Below are 17,115 nucleotides of genomic sequence, written 5' to 3' on the forward strand. Positions count from 1 at the left end.
ACAAAGACACTGCAGCGCTTCTATGACACTGCATGCAGGTCCTCAACATGAGCCAGTAGAAGAATTACAAGAAACGCTTTCAACTTTTATATACATACACTGTATATATGGGAACTGCAGCTCAGATCATCTGCTTTAACACTCCGCATTATGTACACACGGCCAAAGGCAAGAGGCTTCTGCTCTAAATTATAACACAACCTGGATGCTCGGATTCATCCCCTGGAAAAGCCTAAGTCTGTGTCTATGACTATACCTACATATTAACTATAGAGAAAGCTGAAGACTATTTTAATTCTAAATTCAAGATGCTAACATTAGGCACGCGAAGTAGAATATACAAGCACTTCCCTGCATAACCAACTTTACCAAGGCCCCTAAAGACCTCTCATTCCTATTTCGATTCAAATGGGACTGCAGAGATCGTGCTTCGATAATTCTTTCCAAGTTGCCTTGCATCCTTGTTTACACATAGTTTAATCCTCTGTGAAATACTCATATGCAATTTTTGTATTGATCTGAGACACAGAGGGCAAGTACCTGTTTTTCTGAAGTAAAGCAAAGCAAGCTAAATTGAACTGAAGCACTACAGCTTGTATTATGCTGTTTTCTGGGAATTACGATCCCGTGATCCAAAAAACAAAATCCACTACCATTAATGGTATCTCTAGCTTTATTATTATGAAGATAATTTCCAAAACGTCAGCTAGAGGAATCTCAAGTACCAAGATCCACTGAACAATGCCAACAGCCTGGAAAATACTGGGGGGAGGGAGATGTCCTCCCTCACCAACTAAAACTTGCTTAATGTTCACTGTGCCACTTGAATTATATTGGACGAGCTCTGCAAACAAATTGGTCTAATGACACCTAGTATATCAAAGATGGTACAAGCAAGACTGCTGACAGCTTCTCAGACACAAAGAAGCCACTTGCATTAAGAAACAGCTGCCAGGGGAGCAATGTTACCTGATAGTACAAGTCTATGTTTCATATTGACATGGTTTACATATAATCAACACAATATTTTTTTAAACAGATGGTCCTAACCATAAAGAAAATAAAAACCAACAAAAACCAACAAACTCCTGAAGTTTCAACTGTTGTAACTGCATAACAAATAAACTCTCTATGACCGAATGGCATTTTTCTGTTTAATGAAAGAGTTTATGTTAAAGACAGGAAATAAAAGCAATAAAACATCATCACTGCCATGCTATTTTTAATTTCCATAGAAGATGCTAATGCTGTTCCACAGATGGTGTTATTACTGAATCTGGTTTTGTTACAGGACATCTTTCCATCCTCACCCCCACACCTTTTTACTTGGGGCAATAACTCCAGATCCAGATCCAGATCCAGATCCAGATCCAGATCCACTTCACCTGCTAAACCTCAGCAACACAAACCAACACATGTGCTGTGACCAACCCACAATTACGTTTTGTAGAACTCGCTGATCAAGTTGTGGGGGTCTTCTACCAACACCTTGCTATCCAAATGATACCTCCCTCTCTCTGAGTAAAATGCTAATTTAGGTCATTCCTCCTCTAATGTGCCACAGATTTTTTTGCAAGTTATAGAAATCACTTTCTTTTCACTTCAAAACTATTTTGGAGATGGTAAAGAACAAATACAATATGGGCACTATAGAGCCATCAAATATATTTTTTTTTTCCCCCAGCATCAACCAATCTGTATTTTATTCACTATTTTTAACTGCCAATATGTGGATTACTATTCCTTATACTCTAAATTTCATCATGGAAGTCTAATTCATTTTGACTCATTCAAGAGATGACGTTTCATTAAAATAACTTTAAGTCAATGTATTCTCTTAAAAAAACATTCAGTTGTATGACTGATAAATTATAGTAGTGGTTTGATTAAAATATTTAGTCAAGCAAAAGATGAAAAATATTGTAGACATTTAAGTGAGGAGTTTCACTTTGGTACCAAATATCCTATTTGTACATTACATAAGGAAGCATATCTGCCATATTTTCTTTCAGTTCAGTGATGCTAGAAATACTTTAAAAAAAAAAAGCCTCTTCCCCACTTCTGTTGCTATTCAACAGAAACACTGAAGTTTCTACAGCAACATAAGTGCTGTATCAGTCATAAAAAACTAAGTTTACTCATTCCTCATATACTTATATAGAAGGAGTTTCAATATAATTTTCCCTGGCAACAGGCAGAGACATTGCAGATTCTATTCTAATTTTTCATTCTAATCTTTGTTAGTTAATGATCAGCCAGGGGAAGTGTAGCGAGAAGCTCGGTGGAAAAGGTTACTGCCCTGAACAGGTAAGTTCCAATATTACACACCTGTAAGGTGGTGATTAGTAGTGCATAAATACTCCACCAATATCAGTTAGAACAGCTTATAAATGCAAGCCCCAAATAAAGACAAAAATAGCTGTTAAAGCTCCTTGTGCAAAGTAAGCTCATATTCCTTCAAGAGTAGATGAATTTACATAAAACCCTCTTGTGATTAAGTTTTAATATCTCAGAGCCTGCCTTATAAATAGTACTTTCAGGTCATATTTTACAAATGGTGGTTGTTTGTAAACCACCGGCATCTTCTTCTTATACTTAAATTATATAGGTCCAGTTTTATTTGATGTGACTCCCTGACAGCAATGACAATGCATATTCCACAGGTTTTACAGAGTGTATGGTATGAACATTCATGTGTAAGAAAACACAAGCATAATATTAGGGTCATTTTTAATTAAAAAGTCACTGCTTGTTGAACAAAAAAAAAAATCTTTCCCCCTCCCACCCAAAACTCAGGAGAAAACAGCTTGATGCCAAGTCATCTGATGTCAGGATAACTGTTTAACATGTTTATAGTTACCTGTCACTGAGATGAAGAAAACTGCTGCTCTCATCAGGGTGTTCATCTTCAAAACTCAGATTGGACCAGCTCCCAGTGCTATCATCACCAATACTAAGACTCATCTGCTGGCTAACAATAGATTCAACAGAGTGAAATCCTTCTCTTCCAACAGAGCTGAATAAAAATGCAAGACAAAAACATCACTGCATTTCACGCGGATCTCTGTTAGTTGGTTTACAGCAATTTAATAACATTTCAAAGACATCAAATTCCAAGGGGAAAAAAAAGAGAGGGAGATCCCTTAATTTGCAGCCTCTTCTCAACAGAAGAAACCAGAGTAACCAGTGAATCTGAACTTTCAACAGTTACAGGAAGTAACAGAAAGCTTAGGTCAGGGATTGCTAATCCTTTCACTTGAAGACAGAGAGTGGCACAAAAATTCTCTTACTTGGAAGATTATTTCTATAAAGCACAGAAGACACTGTAGTCTTACATGCTCTGTATCAGGGTACACTTTTCAAGCAGAAGACTTACCTTTTCCAAATTTGTCCACCATAGAACAGTTTGGCTATTTTCCCCTGCCTGCTTTCGGTACAACGAGCTGGTGCTTTGCTACTGTAGGAAAAACACTTAATCATGCGCTGGTGTTCAAGTGTTAGAATTCCATTCTTTTTAAATGCCTTTCTATAGATTTGTCTTCCTGCCTCCAGAAAGTGTAGCAATGCACAACTTGTACAGAATTGTTCCCTCAGGGAAGAAATTTAGATATTTTTTTTTTATCCCCCAAGAAATTGGGTAAATACATTCAATAAAAGGTAGACTTTAGAGGACACTTCAAAAGATCCAGTTTGATAACTTCAAAGTTTGAACTCCTTATTAAAAAAAAAAGTAACAATATGAGAACACACACCTACGAACCACTTTCAGGGACAAACTGTGATTATCTTTATACAAATTAAATGGTAGAAAGTTCAAGAAAAACTATCATTCTACTACCACCACATCAAGTAGCCACTGTAACATTCCCAATTTAAAAAGCCAGCCTTAACCAACTGGAACCCATCTGGGTAATACAAAGGTTATTTTGCTTTTTCCCATTTTTATTTACAGTTATACCAGCATCAGCAGCAGTTCTTTTCACCACATAAGGCAGCTTCTCAGGAAACACGTGTTACGCACCATATATTAGATGACAACGTAGAATCATAGAATCATTTAGGTTGGAAAAGGCCTTTAAGATCCTCAAAGTCCAACCATGAAGAAATTGTGTAAGAAACATTTATAAATTTTGTCACAGTAAAACCCTAATATTGCCTCCTTGTCACAGATGTAATCTCTTTGAATCCTGCATTTTATTGCTGTCATATTCTAACTAGAATTTTAAATTTTTTTAAGAAGTGATTCAGAAATAAATTGCTACACCTTTGATACTGTAGGTATAGAAAAACATCACCACATTACTTCTATTTTTGTCACATACTGAAGAAGAACTTAACCCTGTTGTACAGAGAACCACAATCTACATCTTAAGAGCCCTTCTGTGCTGCTAGTATATGTGTTTCACATCCAACCTTGAAAAATTTAATTCAGTCCCACTGTGGCCTTTAGCTGCTGAACATACAAAAATCAATTTCATTATTCAGGTAAAAAAGCCTGTAGACAGCATGAGGAATTCCCACACAAAACAAGAAGACAAAATAAATTGAAAAAAACCAAGATGATAAAGATTGTTCTTGGGCCTGAAGAAGAGAAGATTTTAAGTCCCTCTGATCACCGCACGGCCTGTTTTAATAAACAGTTGCTGTTTGTCAAAGCTCCTGTGGCACATATTTCCTATTGACAGGCTGACTAAAAGAAACCATGTATTAGCCTTTGCCAAATAAAAAAAAAAATGAATACAAATTCTTTGGTATTACTATTTTATAAGCTAAAGTGTGTTTTACTAGGCTGTTTTTCCTTCAAGTAAGGGCTTGTGCCCTTTTTTTGCAATAATAAAGACACTAGCACAACACAGCCATAAAAATAAAGTCTTCATGCTATAAAGCAGCGGCAGTTTGGCCAGTACCAGATGCTGGTCCCACTAAGAAAAGCAAAAAGAGGTTATTTCTATGTTTTAGCACAGAAGAGAAAATACAGGTAGGGAACACACCTGGATTCTGTCCTTGCTCACGGATCAACAAAACCTGTACGCTCTACTAATCTCTAACCCAGGTAAAAATAATGGTATTTCAAGTTAAAATAGTAAGTTCCACTTACTGGTCACCTACTGGAACATGTGTTATGATATACATAGAAACCTTGACTTCAAGTTCCCACTAGTGTAAAAAAAAGTAACTTTTTACTTGTTCTGGATCATTAAACATTGCCAAAAGAATAAAAAGAAAACATTCAGAACAGGAAGCGTATATCCCTTTAAAAATAAAGTAAAACAAAAAGTTCCTTCTGAGCACATATTGGTATTAACAATCCTTCCTTCCTTGGTACAGAATGCCACAAAAAAGAGGAAATTAATATTACCTTATATTAACTGTCTGACCAATATTAGTCATAGCTGATGTCATTATTTCAGTAGTGAGGCTTTCAGCAAAACTGACTCCATCTTGGCCAATACCACTGTCAGCTGTCAGACTTGTGTAACTGAGCTCTCTTTCTGCTTTCTCCGAGGCCGCAGAAGCCCCCTGGTCAGAAAACACTGTCTTCTGTTCTACATCAACGTGAATTTTGGGAATATCAAGCTGAAACACTCTTGGCTTCTGACAGGCACCACCCAATGCAGAATGAAGAAAATGCCTCACTGGAATGGAGGATTCTTGCACAGGTGGATGATGAGACGAACTTTCCGCACAGTACCGATGTTCCTTCATGCTGCAGCATCTACAGACAGTTCCAGAAAAAGGAGACAGTTTCTCAGTATACGAGAGCCTATCCCCACTTTTTCTGTTTTCAGCCACATGGAGAACAGCTGACTCTAAACTCATTTCTAGAGTATCATCTGCTACTTTCCTAGCATATTGTTCTATAGCTTGAATTATGCCTTCACTGTAGCCGTTTTCATTTAAACTGCCTGTACTATGGTACAGTTTATGATCTGGGGAGAAAGGAAGAAATGTCCTAGAAAATCTTGTTTTAATAAGATCCCCTGTAACTTCATGAATTTCAGTCTTTTTATATAGACAGGAATCTGTCAGAGACTTTGGCAAACACGCTCCCGACATTTTCAATTTCTTCCTGACATCACAAGTGATGCTGTGAGCGAGGGATTCTGAAAAATGGAACAACTCCGTGCACTCTGTTCTCTGCGTGCCAATAGTCCTTGCAGAAGTTTGGTCTTCACAGCGGCGAACGCTGCTTTCCACTTGCTGTGCTGCTTCCTTACTCACTGCTCTGATCAGCTCCACCTTACCATTTACCTGCGCATTCGGCCCGGGAAACATCTTCCTGTTGCATCTCAATTTGGTTTTTCGAGCAGCTTGCTGTAAGCCCGATTTGATAGACCTGTAAGCGAGCCTGCTGGCGTACTGATCCATTAACAGGTCAGCGTTGCCACCTTCTCTTTTCAAAACTCGAATAATGTGATCCGCGTATTCGTCAGTCACGCTTTCACAGCTTGGGTATTTGGAAGTCAAACCCGAACCTTGTGGCAAAGGAAGTGCAGACGAATCTCTCTCCCCTGGCCACTGGTCCTGCGCTGGACCACACCGCTCTTTTGAACTAGAATCTTGATCGCTTTTTCTCAGATAAAGGCAATCCACCTGACCGTTAATCCACTTCAACCTCAACAGCTTACAATGCCTCGATTTGACTATTTTCTTGGCCTCGTTGATGACTTTTCCTGCCATATCGCCTGCGTAACTCCATAAGGAATTGCATGTCTCTTCTGGGATATTTATTAACGCAGTATATCCACATCTTTTGTTTTGCACACCTAACTGAACCTGGCCATCAGCTTCTCTTGAGGTTGTTTTACCGTCTAAATGGGAAGCAGCCATTTCAGTTGCTATTGAAATGATATGGCTAGCTAAGCAATCTGCGTACTGAATTGTTTTCTCTGAATGCTCCTCCTCCTTCCCTGTGGGCATTTCAGACTGATCTTCATCTTCACTACTTTCCGCTTCTTCAGAAAGCGACCGCATGAGTTTCAGCATGAACTCCTCCTTTTCCAAAGAGTCATGTTCGGTCTCAGATACACCAGCACCGGATGGATTGTACGGTGTAGAAGGTGGTGTTGCAGGTGCAAATTCCTTTGCTAACTCTCCCTTGAGTTTCTTAGACAGTTTTCTTAGGTTTCTTTCAGAACTACCTTGACACGGTACTAAAGGAGTCGGTGGGGGAGTATCAGGCATTACACAGGTATTTCCATCTTTGAGGCTTGATTTATCTTCCGTCTGCAAAGCTTCTTCACTGCCAAATATCGCTGAAGAAAAGCTAATTGCACGCGAAAAACAATCGGTCTGCCTGGAAGTCAAAGGTCCTGATGATAGTTTCCAGGCATCATGGGTTTTTGAGGGTTTGTTTAAGTACGTTACTGAGCAGCTTCCTGTGTCAGTAAAGTCCTCTACAACATGCCTAGCAAAAGTCACAGTGGAACAAGGCGGTGGTGATTTTGAAGAAAATCTGAGTCCTTTTTGTTCCTGCCAACAATCTTTAGGTTCTGAAAAACACTGAACAGAATGTGTTGGAGTAAGAAGAAATTTATATGGATTATTCAAAGGCATCTGTTGCTGTTCTGCAATTATAGCAACAGTACTTTGTTTTTCTTCCTCTTGCTTCTTTATCGTACATTGCTCTTTCCTACTGGTGTCTGCGTAAGTCTGTGAGCTCACACTACAGGTTAAATTCTCACTGCGGTTGCATAACACGGTTTTACTTTCATCCACAGATTGTTTTATGACATACTTGGCCAAGTGATCTGCAAACATAGTCTTGGGGAAATCTCCACTGACACACTGCATAGGAGGTTTTTTGTCTACTATTTTTCTAGTTAAAAAATCTGTATACTCTTCTACTGCTTTTGTTACTCTAGATGAGCTTATGGCTTCATAAGCTTCATTTACTACCATATCTACCATAGTTCCAGAGAAACTTTTAATGCCTTTTGACCCACTTGCGAATTCTGAATTGTAGTTCTTTTCAGACCTGTTATTTGTTTGTTTGGTGTCTTTTTGGTTATGTAAGAGTGATGGAGCGCTTTCAGTACTTTGATTGTGATCTGAAGTTAGGTATATATTTCTGAAAGAAGCGACTTCTTGCTCTCTCCTTCTGCTTGTGAAAAATGGAGGAGTGGAATCTTTGTATACTTTCACATTGTCATCAGAATTCAGAGGAGTGCATACTTTCACCTTACAAGCATCAGAAGAAATCTGATGTTGACAAAGAGCTCTTCCAGCTAAGGGCACAGGTATGGAACTTACAACACCAGAGGTGCAAAATAGAGCTTGCTGTACTGTATACTCTTTCTTGGAATCTTGTACTGGCTTCGCTGCTACCCTGTCATTAAAATTAGGGAAAATTGTGGAAGTCCGTGTTGACTCTAACATACTTTCTGCACTCACATATTTAATGTTGTCCATGGAAACGCTAATGGCTGCTTGGGTTGTGAAGGTCACATCAACCTGAGATAGTTCAATAAAAGCCTCCTGAATGACAGATTCGGACAAATCTCTGGCATAGGACCTTACCACTTTGTCTTCATAATCAAAAGATGAAGGCTGTGCAGCTGTAGGTGTCGATGGATATGAAAACTGGCAGACTTCCATGATTCCTTCGAACACAAGTTCTTCAGCAAGGTCTGCCGCAAACCGTGCAACGGTGTTGGTAAATATTTGTTTCTTTACATGCCGCAGTTCTTTCAAAGCACCAGTTATAGCTTCACTAACCAAAAAGTTTGCTATCCCATTAATGGCACGCTCCTTCAAGGAGATTGCTCGACGTCTTCCAATCTCATAGAAAGCCATTTGAAAGACTGAAGAAGTCAACCTAGCGGCCAAATGACACAGTGCATTGGTACACGAAGAAACACCTTTTTGCAGGTCTTTAAATGCACTGCCAAAACTTTTTTCAACTAACTCAGTTGCAAATTTTTGAATGCTATCTCTAATCATTAATGGCTTATGTTTAGATTTTGCTTGCTTATCTGGCTCCTTGCTAGTTTTCATTTTGAGATCTGCAGCTTGACCTTTTTTCTCTTTCAAAGCAATCCCTTTGTTTTTCGAATCATTTCCTGCACCAACTTGTTTCGACGAGGGCTCGGAATGAAAAACAGAACCCAGGATTTCAAATGAAACACTATCAGCATATGCTGAGTAACTATTATAAACTGCATCATAGTGATTTTGACCTGTCCAATCTCCTCCAAGACTAATTCGACATAAACATTCGGAAGAACCACAGCTCCCCAGTGGACTGAAAGCCGATGATCTAATAAGGCTGAATAAGCCTCCATTCTCTTCCCCTGATGTTTTAACTGGGCGAGGGGAATCCGGGACATCAAAGACGTTGCTGTACGGCGATTCTGGTTTACGAGGGGTTGGTTTCTTCACGTTGGCTGGGAGAGTGGGACGATCAAATTTGAATTTCTGAGGATTCATTGCAACGCTCACAGAAGACAACGGTCCGTGCGAAGTCCTCCTTTTCTGGGATGGATTCCCTAGGATGGGTTCCCTAATAACTTTACAAGAGTTTTCCAAGGCTTGTTCCAGCTCATCAAACTGATCGAAACTATCAAAAAATTCACTTACTTCTGAGTCTGAATCCTCTATACCATCTTTCAGTACTGGAATTTTTGGCAGCTGAAGTTTCGCCTTCAAGCTTTTTTGATACCCTTCTTCATCTAAGAAGATGATAGGGCTTGGGCTGGAGCAATCTGACTCAGAGGATTCAGCTGGAGAGGAAGAAAGCAATGTTTTACACAAAAAGTTAACACCTTGATCAGAAGGATTATATGGCTTATAGAAACTCCTTTGTATCCAAGGATCAGAAATGGAGGTTGTAACTGAATTTTTTACTGAGGACAACTCCTTAAGTCCCAAAATATCAATGAAATTCGAAGATCTGGCAGATGACTTGCGACGTGCAGAACCCACAAGGACCTTAGAGTCGACAGCTTCTAAACACTGTGCAGGAATGGTCTGTGAAGCTGCATCTCGATGATTTCGAGAAGTAAAGCTGCATGCATCTGAAAAGGAAAAAAGAAGAAAAAAAAGAAAAAAAGAAAAAGAAAAAAAGATTGATTCAAAACCAAGAACTGCCACAGAACTACAGAAAAGTGGTGACAGATTTTGATGGCAACTACTGTCCTTGTTATTGTTGCAAAATTCTAGCTGATCTTTCACAATTAAATCAAACTTTCACTTTTTGAAATATTATACTACTCCAATCACGAAGAAATTAATGTATTTTTAACAAAGTAGAACATTTTATTTGAACTGCATCTAACAAGATGGTTTGTGAGCTGATAAATCGTTATGAAAAGAAGAGAAAAAAATAATTTTCAGTTGCATAATACCCCTTTTATGAAACACAATTAATATAAAAAAGTACTATTTATTTACATTTGCTTTCTCATGAAATCCTGACAGTCTACAATTCCAAATACCAATTTCTACAAGTAAACTGCATGCAAGAACCTACCAGCACTTTGTATCTTTGAAGGCTCATCTTCATCTAAGTGTTCAAAAGCAGTGACAAAATCATCCTCAATCGAAGACACTGACTGATTAGTGTCATCGTCTTCTCCATGGGACGCCTCTGTTTGATGTTTTTGCGATGAGTTTATTTCCACTGCATATCTTATGCCCGTGGTATACTTGCTCAGCAAGGTAAATACATAATCAGGTTTGATCCTTGGGAATGAAGGAGACAGTCTCACCACACAATACACTTCAGGAAGCTGATTCTTGAAAACGAGAGCAACAAGAAAACAAACGTAACAATCTGGGAATGATTTCAACTGTCGAGACTAGCAAGGGATTCATTCAATTCAGTTTTATGAACAGTGAACAACTTACAAATATTTTAATGATAAGAAAATTAATGGAATAGTGTGTGTAGAGTCATAGTTACAATCACTTATTTGCATAACTTTTGCATTCTGAATAAATCATTGCAATAAAACAGACGAAAAAAAGGTTGTATAATACAAGCCACATAATATGTACTCAAGAATCTATTAAAGAATGCATGTTAAAAACTGTAGAGGAAGAATGTACTTCAAAGCATTTTTGTGTTGAATAGTACTTCAATTTATAGGCTTTTTGTTTCTTTAAGGTTTTTTTTACCTTGTGTGCAGCATAACAAAATTTAACATTCATGATTAGTGAATATCACTTTAAGAACTTTCCTTAAAACACATTTGTAATCAGAAATAATTAACATAATAATAATAATGGAAAAAATATTGAAATGAAAATAATGGAAATTAATAATTAACAGCATTTATAATTGTTCATCAAGTTTTACAAACACCTGAAATTCTCACAATTTTCTGGCACCTCTGTTTCAAGAAGAAAAGTCTGCTGAAGATGAACACTAGATCTGAGCAGAGCAGAGACAAGCAACTTGACAAGTCTCATTTCCTTTCCAAATTGGCAGTGAAAGGGACTATAGTCCAGCAGAAGCATAAGATCAGCACCATAATTAAACAATTTGTTAAATATTTCCTGTTAATAATACAACAGCACTTGTAAGCACTAAGTTTATTTTGAGGTTTTCTAACATTCATTTTAAAGAAATGGCAGAAATAAAACATTAACACGACTGTGACGAAGATGGCACAAAAACAAAAGCGTGTGAAATGTCTAAACTCTTTATGAGACCAAATATAATGCTTCTGTGATTAAAACATGCAAGAAGACACAAAGTTTTTACCTGATGTTTCATGACATAAGGTTTTGTCAAGGTTTTTTTTACATCCTTCAGAAATACAACCTCATTTTCTTTTAGTTTGCACAACTGGAACGATTTCAGAACATCTGGAAGTTCCACTGAAACAGCTGCCAACTCCTGATTTAAATATACAAATCCATTGGGAATACAAAGTGAAAAAAAATGAAAGATGTAAATGTTAATGGTTTAGATCTCATATCCCCCTTAAATACGAACAGCTACTAATTTTGGTAAAGCTTCTCCTTTCTCACCTATTTCTTGCCCCATCCCCTACTTATTCTCTCAAACTGGGGTGTAAAGCTCATTTAAACAAGCTTTAATTCAGTCAACTCTCATCTCCAGCTCACTATTCTACCAAAAGAAATTTCATCATTTCTCGTGGGCCAGAAGGGGCTTAAAAGTGCACAAAGGAGAATGTTACAAGCGCTTGTAAGCAGCTGCGCATCCTACAAGGTCCACAACTACAGAATGATTATTGAACTCAGCTAATAACAGTTCTCAGTAGATCTCTACCTACTCTCAGAGTGCTTTATGGGAAGGGTGGTGTAGTCCCCTACCACAAAGCAACAAGGCAGTTCTTTAAGCATGATCTTTTAGATTTACCTAACACAGAAAAGGCCTATGAAAGATTTTTGGGTTTTGTCTTTAAACAGTCTAAACACTACTGATACATATCGCAAATCTATTCAGTCCAATTTTTTCTAAATTCCATCTAACTCCAGATAATCCAACAGTTCTTACCCATACTTGAAAGAATGTCCATCACTATTATAATTCGATTAATTAGCAAAATTGATACTACTTTGAACACAAGTGGATTCAGAGTTTCTGTCTACACTGTAAATATGTATGTTATGAATTATATTGATGTCTAAATTGCACAGGAAGATTAAAAAAAAAAACACAAAAAATTACAACCAATGAAACCTCTCGCCCCCTTCAAATCCCATCCCCCCAAACAATCCAATTCAAGGCCACTGTAATACAAAGACTGACCCAGGTAGTATTTTAAATGCTCTTGAAACGCTGATGATCATACTAAAATTATTAATTTCAACCTTGCAACGATATTTAAAACTTAGGTTTTAAAATGCTCAAAATGCATATATCTCATTTCTTGAATACCAAAATTCCTCCACCTAAAAACCCTAGGTATTACTTAGAAGAAATCCCAAGGGGTGAAGAACATTATTTTCCTATATAAACAGATATATACTGTACCTGCAAACGAGCAGTACCCATCTCTTCAGCAAAACCTATAAACATAATCTGTAAAATAAACACAGATTGAAGTATGTAAGTGTATTGAAGCACATAAATACACTGAAGTACAGAAAAGAACATCTTTGTTTTCTGCAGTCATTGAAGAGTTAAAAATTCAGCAGGCCTTACCATAAAGCTTCATTCTACTGCCACAAAAACCATACCTCAGCACAGCACAGCTTCCTCAAACAGTAGCACATATAGCAATGCTCTACTCTTTCACTTGAAAAAGGCTGGATCAGGCTAAAGAGCACATACAAAATTTAAAACTCACAACATAGGAATTTTTCTAGTGGCCTATTGGCTGGTACAGACTGAGCAACACATACAAACCTCATTACATCTGTTAAAATAAACATGATTTTACACAGATCAGTGCTCATCTATCCTTGCTTCAGGCTGGACCCATATAAAACAGTTCCACTCTGAAATATGTCTATGGTGACAGATTGCAATACTTTTCAATATAATGAAGAGACCATAATGCCAACACATTATACAATTTACCATGTAAACTGATTACCCTAAGGCCAAAACACAACAGATTATTATCATTCTGTGATTGCTTCAGCCACATGTTTGTATGTAGTATACGAGCAGACAAACCTCTACATTAAAAGAATTCAAATATTCAGCCTTTAAAAAATAAAAATAAAAATAAAAATAAAAATAAAAATAAAAATAAAAGGTCTGGTCATCCTTAGGAACTTGGATTATGTTGGAAATGTCAGCTCTACCTCAGGTTTTTGTGCTGGTGGACAGGGTAGATATTTTATCACATAGTGTGTCTCTCTTCTGTTTACAGATGTCTTGTATCATTCAACACAAACAGACCAAAGAGAGTCAGTATTTTGTCTGACTTTCATTCTTCAGTATCAGATCATGATCTAATTTACATCCACTACTCAAACTTTGTTTCAAACATCAGATTTCCTCAATTCTCATTCAGTATTTTCTTAATAATAAATCAATAGGGTATCTGGGTATCTGCACGATCCAAAAAAAATCCCAAGGCATTTATTTTGAAAACAAGGTTGTAAGAAAGTAAATTTCTCTTCTACTGTGTAGATAAGGAATAAAGCACAAAGATTAAGTACTTCCACTGATGTTTGGATTTCAAAGTTTGATATGGTTTGGATTCAATTATTTCAGAGCACTATGCAATGGACTGAATTTTATGTATTCAAGCCACAGCTCATATTAAATTTGTAGGAGCTACTCCCCGTTACTCTAAGGTAGTCAGTTGGTTCCCAAGTTTAAGAATAGCAAAGAACACCACTATGTTTATATCATTTATTATTAACTGGTTCAGCTACCTGCTTGTGCATACACAGAATCTCTGAAAGGGACAGAGACAGATAACCATTAAGGTTGGAAAAGACCTCTAGGATCATCCAGTCCAACCATCAACCCAACACTACCAAGACAACTAAATAATGTCCCAAAGTGTCATGTCTGTACATTTTTTGAACACTTCTAAATGGCAGAAAGAAATTTTGGTTTGCACCGTATTTGAGATTTGAAAATGTTATGTCAGTGTGTGGCCAAAAAAAAAAAACCAACCCAAATCTAACTGGTTTTCTGTTTTTAAACAGAGATTATACTAAAATATTGAAAACCTGACTTGTTTATTTCAGAGGGTCTCATACTGGGAAGCTACTGTGCCCCCAGAGATCTTCTTGTTTACATCCACTTATCCTTACTTCAGTTATGACAACATTGTAAATGATGCTTTGCAGTAGCATTCCAAATGGCTCCAGACAAATTACAGGTCTTCAGCACTGTATTCACTATGTAAACTATGAAAATATCCTGTCTGAGCAACATACCCTTCAACTCCTATATCTTTCTTCAACTTTTAAATCTTTCATCTGCACAGTATCTGCAAGACACCTTTTAACTTCTACATCTTTTTCTCTGTACATTACCTACAATATGAATTGAATTCCTCCACAGAAGAGACAAAATAGCAAAGAATTTAAAGGACTTGGAAAAAAACTAATTCTCTGAAAAACATTTTGGAATGGTTTTAGGGTTTGTTGTTGTTGGGGTTTTTTTTGTAGGATTATTCTATTTTATTTTATTTTATCTTATTTTATTGGTGTTTGCTCTTTGGTCTTCCTACATGCCTTTTCCTCTTCATTAAGATAATGATTCCAACCCTTTCCTTGCCCTATGGGACAAGTCATTGTGCAAGCTAGGGCAGGAAGCAGTATGTGTGTTGCTTCACACAATGAAGGCCAACCAGTCCATATACTCATGGGCCAGCAGGCTGCTGCCAAAGAGACCACATCACTGTCGAGCCTGCCTATTTTTGCCTCAACGACAACACCAGTTTGGGTTTCTTTATTGTGCCCCAACTGCAGTTTTCACAGAGAAATAATCACCTTTTAATACTTTAAACGTGTCTGAAGTTAGAACACCAGCTTCAGGGGAGTAGGCTGGAGAGACAGAAGGGCCAACATTCAGTAACACAAGTCTTTCCTTAAAAACTGTGTATGAGACACTGTATTTGAAAGTTATCATAACCCAGGGGTACAGAAGAAATGAATTAAAATGGCACAGGAAAAGCTAAATTCTGGGTTTCTTAAGTCTGAGCTATTACCTACGTAGTCCTAATAATGTTCTTTTAACACTATTCTGAATATAAATGTCTTTCCCTGTACTCTTCTAAGACAAAAAATACCTGATCTGTGGCAAGATATTGACTCTCTTAGATTTCAACTAGAGGGCTCTTAATTGCTTGAGTTAATAATGTAACTAAATACAGTCAGCTATCTTTCTCCATAGGGACCACCATTATAGGCATATAAAACATGTTGCCAGCTATTTGTCAGGTATTTGCTACAAGATAAAGAAAAAAAGGGGAGAGGGGCAATGTTTGAGGGGTTTCATAGATTCTAGAGAATCATCTGTCTGAAGAGACACAGAGTTTTGCCCACTCCTCCACCGCTTAGCTCTCATTTCTTACCTCTCATCTGTTACAGCTCTTGATCTTTCACAAATTCAGCTTCCTACTTGCTCGCTTCATATAGTCACAATCTCACCAGCCAGCCAGTCCCAAAAACCTTGGTGTTACCCAGGCAAGCCTAACTCCTCTCTGCTGGTCACACAATCTGCCTCTTCCCTTCCTCCTGCTACTCCTTATCCAATTATCAGTCTACCCTAACCACTTCCTGAGTCTTTTTGTTTCATTTCTCCTGTCTCTGCCTGGCTAGTTCCCATCATCCTCTCCTCCAAGTTCCCTGTCAGGCCTGTCAACTGCTACTTAGTAGTCTTGCAAGACGCTTGAGATACATGATACATATTGCTTCTTACTTTTCTTTTCCCTTTGGAGGAGCTGTCTTATAACTCAAACAGCTCTAGTCACTCCTCACAGCTTGAGATTTACCTAGGTAGTCCTGCATTCTCTCCAAGTCTACTTCTCTCCAGATTTTGTCCAGCTTCTGGCTCACTTGTATTAACGTAAAAGATGTCCAGATCTACGCTGCCTGCCGAGGCTTCAGCTCTTTGTGCTGAGCACAGGGCAGACAAGAGCAATCAATTTAACTTATCTTCACACCTGGATCAGTATGTTCTGCTGCTTCAGTAGGATACCATCCATACAGCCCCGACCACAGGAATGCTCACAAATGCAGTACATCCAGTTATACAATTCTTACAAAACAGATTTGGGTTTTTTAGTTTCACAGATGCCACAAAGCCGAGAAATGCCATCTCGAATGTCACAGCTCTTTTCAAGACTACAGTGACTGAATTCAAGAATGACAACAGGGAGTACAGACTTTACAGCCAGTAACTCGCAGCACTGTTCACATTTACTACCCTGCAGCTTCCCATACTGCTTCAAACTAAATCATTTTCTATCATAGCCACAATATAGATATGAATGGTCAGGTTATGCCAAACCTCAAAAAAATTGCGGTGTTCTTCCCGATTTAGATATTCCTCTGCTGATATGTTGCATAATTCTTTTCTGCTGTGTAGGAGTGACTTCACTGAGTGCAGTACACCTTCACCCAAACTCTGAAAAACAATGAAAAAAAATTAAGAAAAAATCATGCATTTTCAGTTTTGGTTACAGGGTCCATCCACCTGTCCCCTGGACTCCACAGGTTTCCCTACAC

At 37.8% G+C, this 17,115-nt stretch overlaps 1 protein-coding gene across 1 annotated transcript in view; it reads right to left on the bottom strand.

Moving 5' to 3' along the window:
- The window catches only part of AKAP11 (A kinase (PRKA) anchor protein 11), a 33,383-nt gene that overhangs the window by 10,427 nt on the left and 5,841 nt on the right, over positions 1–17,115 (bottom strand). Inside the window, exons 2-7 of the mRNA XM_009870745.1 lie at positions 16,898–17,014; positions 12,947–12,994; positions 11,708–11,842; positions 10,472–10,736; positions 5,360–10,016; positions 2,861–3,016 (exon numbers count right to left, since the gene is read on the bottom strand). Coding sequence (XP_009869047.1) covers positions 2,861–3,016; positions 5,360–10,016; positions 10,472–10,736; positions 11,708–11,842; positions 12,947–12,994; positions 16,898–17,014 — 5,378 coding nt within the window. The remainder of the gene's footprint in view (positions 1–2,860; positions 3,017–5,359; positions 10,017–10,471; positions 10,737–11,707; positions 11,843–12,946; positions 12,995–16,897; positions 17,015–17,115) is intronic.

The sequence above is a fragment of the Apaloderma vittatum genome, unplaced genomic scaffold (assembly GCF_000703405.1).
Source record: "Apaloderma vittatum isolate BGI_N311 unplaced genomic scaffold, ASM70340v1 scaffold296, whole genome shotgun sequence".
Taxonomy (NCBI): Eukaryota; Metazoa; Chordata; class Aves; order Trogoniformes; family Trogonidae; genus Apaloderma; species Apaloderma vittatum.